The sequence below is a fragment of the Austrofundulus limnaeus genome, unplaced genomic scaffold (genome assembly GCF_001266775.1).
Source record: "Austrofundulus limnaeus strain Quisiro unplaced genomic scaffold, Austrofundulus_limnaeus-1.0 Scaffold99, whole genome shotgun sequence".
Lineage (NCBI taxonomy): Eukaryota > Metazoa > Chordata > Actinopteri > Cyprinodontiformes > Rivulidae > Austrofundulus > Austrofundulus limnaeus.
This window is the reverse complement of record NW_013952501.1, coordinates 22,481-26,100: the sequence shown is the minus strand read 5'-3', so window position 1 is coordinate 26,100 and position 3,620 is coordinate 22,481. Positions and strand designations below refer to the sequence as shown.

Genomic DNA, 3,620 nt, shown 5'->3' with positions numbered 1-3,620 from the left:
GTGTGTGTGTGTGTGTGTGTGTGTGGTTACAGCTTTGGTGACATTTGGAAGCAATTTTTAGATAAAAATCCTACCTTTGGGGACAACTGGTGCATTTGGGGACAAAAGTCGAGTCCCCATTTGGTTTAAATGCCATTGGTGGGTTGGGGGTTAGGTTTAGGACCAAGGCGTGAATTGAGTTTAGGTTAGTTTTAGGGTCAGGTAGGTACCTGTGAGGTCAGCCTTAGAGTTTGTGGTCAGGGTTAGGCTGTAGAAATGTAATGGAAGTCAAATGGAATGTCCCCAATTAGATAGCTGTGCAAACATGTGTGTTTGTGTGCAACCTAGAAGCAAATAGAGTCTCTATTCAAGGACTCACCAAACTCATCCCATAAGTCTTCAAATTATTAACAGGAGAACCAGCATTCCATTTCAAAGGAGCAAAAATGCTGAATGCAGCTTCACCTGAATGGGAAAATGAATGATGCATAGCTACACACTCGCTCCAAAGGTCATTTCTGAACTGAAAACTGACCTAATGTGCATGTTTTTAAACCATGCGAGGACAGTGTGTCTGGAGGAAACCCACACAGAAAAGTCTGAGCCAGGGGCAGTTCTAGGGGCGGGTTATTAGTCCCAGCTGAAATCTGATTGGCCCCTAACACTAATGGGCACAAATGAGTCAAAAAAGAAAGTCCAGCATGAATCAAGCTTACAGAAGTCTTCTTTTTCTCTTGAGAAAATTTGAACAATCCTGCAGAAGAAGTCTTTCAACTGACAAACAATGGCTGGATTTTCTCACATGCTGTGTGTTTGAGAAGATTTTATCTATGTACAGTAAAATTGGTAAGGGAAATTTAAGCTTTGTTGTAACTATGTTTGAGCATGTATGTCTGGTTAAACATATAAACCTAACCAAATCTGAGGACTTATGTGCAAAGATGTTGAACACATGCTTGGCCCCTGTGGCCCCTTCAATGCCCCTTACTCATCCACCACTGGTCTAAGATAAAATTTGAACCTATATTTTTGGTGTGATGGCGACACAGCCAGCAGCCCTTTTTCTTTAAACATATGACCCTAATATGCCAACGAAATGTGAAATAAATATGAAGCTAACTCATTCTGCATGCCGTAATGTAAACTCTCACCTAGAGGAATTGTTAAATAAAACAACGCTTTAAATATTTGAATCTATTCACCTGGAATGTCCCCCTGTCTGTGCATAGCTAGACGCATTAGGATATTTTTATTTCTTGCCCTCGGCACACCTAAATTCCACTGTCATGCAATGTTCTTAAGGAGGACATTTTGTTTCTAGCCTCCAGTTGTGACTCTCATTTAAAAAAAGACAGGATGAGAGAAAAAGGAGAGATCACCTCCAGCAAATGTCAAAACATGCTAGGAAACCGTCTACGACTCACACGCACGTGGCCGTATGCAAACATCTGTCTGAGCAGGACCAGAACCATGTTTTTGTTCCTTTTGTGACATGCGTAAGGTTTGTCATGTGGCTATCCGTGGGCGTGGATCTGTGTGCACAGGGTCTGAAACAATGCTTACGTTCCTCCTCAGGATGCTGTGGATGCAGCGTGACTATGCAGATGTGTGGGAGCATGCAAGATTGTAGCATTTTGCCAATTAGAGGGATGTGTTGCTGAGTGAAATCCCATTAGAGTTTCCTGTCAGCACATAGCAGTGTTGACATGATATGCATGTTGTTCTAATTTGGTAGGCAAAGCAAAAAAAAAAAAATATGGCTGGATATTTCTCAGGAGGACTACTTTTTAAAGCTACCCTGGTTTCACACGCCGCCCGGTGACACTGATGTCTAATCATTATCATTGTGTCCTTTTTCTTCTCTGCAGGACAGAGAGCTGATGCCAGGGGAGATAGATGGTAAGTTGTTATTGATGGAGCAATTACATGCCACGTATGTTACAGACTACTTGTCAATATCGAGATTTATTTTATTGTACCAGCAGCTGTACTTTCTTTTGAGTTTTGCTTTTAATATTTAAAGGAAGACACTGGAGGATTCTCAGGCTTGAGCCTTGAACYACCTGCAGTTTGGAGAAATAAGCCCTGTTTAGATCTGGTACTTCACAGTGAATTGATTTCAGCTACTTTAATTAGAAGTGGACAACTCTGATTGAGAGCGTTTACACCTGGCAGTTAATATGAACCCCAAAATGCTTTAGTGATTGAATGACAAGTACCCACTCTGTATGCAGATACACACTCAGCATAACAGTGAGCTGTGAGCTGAGCAAGCAAACTACATGGCAGCAACAATTTTTAAAACGTTAGGGCAGGGTTGCATTTCTAACAATCTATAAATGTTGAGGAARCGAGGAGACGAATTGCAGGAGTGTTTGGTGGGAATGTTGTTCCTTTCTTTTCTAATATTGGTGTGAAGCTATTGTAAGGTGGAACCCAAAATGCAGGCAGACTCAATGACTTCAAGGTGAAAACAAAAACTATTCTTTTAAATAAAAGAAAAAGGCTGGCGTGGCAGCAAAAGACAAAACTTTAACAGTGGCCAGAACAAGGCTTGGTACACGAAAAGGGCAATGATCCAATAGAGCAATGAAGACAAGACACTGGTTAAATACAGCTGAGGGTGACTGGGGAGTGGAAGCACCTGGGTGATTACAGATTACGGAAAGGTAAGTGTGACAGGCTGGAAAAAAAACACTAAGAAGCTGACTGAGGGTAACATGATACAAGAAACAGAAAACTAACAGGAAATGAGAAAATAAGACAAAACCAAACAATGAAAAACAGTCTGAAAAGTTCTAAAAAACCATAAAACAAGAACCATGACAATTGGCAGTTTTATAGTTCTGGGTCCTCTATGCCAATTTTTAATTTTAATTTAATTATTTTTTACTGGATAGGAGCATGTGTTCTAAAAGCTGTATATTCTTTTCTGCATTAATGGTGCCTTTCCAGATTTATAAGCTCATTTTGATAATAATGCACCTCCAGACCATCAGAGAGGCAGACCGTTGAACTGTGTGCTGATAACCGGCCCTGTCCTCTTTAGAATGGACAGGGCCGTCCACAGCATCAGTGGTTTCCAAAAATAAGTTCTAATTTCTTTACTGCAGCTGAAGCAGGTTTTTTTTTTACTTTTAGACATCCAGACAATAATTCTTATAGGTGGGCTCAGAGAKATCTACAGTACATCTCTTTTATAGCAGTATTTTCAGTTGTACCAACTCTATGCAGATCCTGCATGTGTCTTCCATTTTACATTCCCCCTGGCATATAGTCAACATCCTGTGTCCAATATATCCATTCTTCCAGTCTCACCAACTTTATCTCCAAACTGCTCAGCCTGATCGCTCCCGCTGACGTATCTCTTTATAAACCCGTCCATTTTGGTCATTCCTACCTCCAGCTCCGCCTTGTGTCTTTTGTTGGTGTCACCTTCAGATCAAACATCATAGCAGCTCATCTACATTTATTCAAAGAACAGATATTATTTGTTCATAAATGTTTTAAAGAACTCCACTTCAGAGTATCAAAAGCTTTAAAGGATTTCCCCCGTAGTCACAAGCTACAGAAAATGAAATGAAACAGCGCAACTTGCTGTTTGTGGGTGTTAATGCCACATTTGTTTTTAGAACTCAACT

General features: G+C 40.6%; 1 protein-coding gene across 3 annotated transcripts in view; it reads left to right on the top strand.

Annotated features, from left to right (window-relative positions):
* The window catches only part of cabp4 (calcium binding protein 4), a 39,707-nt gene that overhangs the window by 25,584 nt on the left and 10,503 nt on the right, over nucleotides 1-3,620 (top strand). For all 3 annotated transcript variants that reach the window (XM_014013189.1, XM_014013188.1, XM_014013190.1), the window contains exon 5: nucleotides 1,848-1,878. In XM_014013189.1, the coding sequence (XP_013868643.1) occupies nucleotides 1,848-1,878 (31 nt within the window). The remainder of the gene's footprint in view (nucleotides 1-1,847; nucleotides 1,879-3,620) is intronic.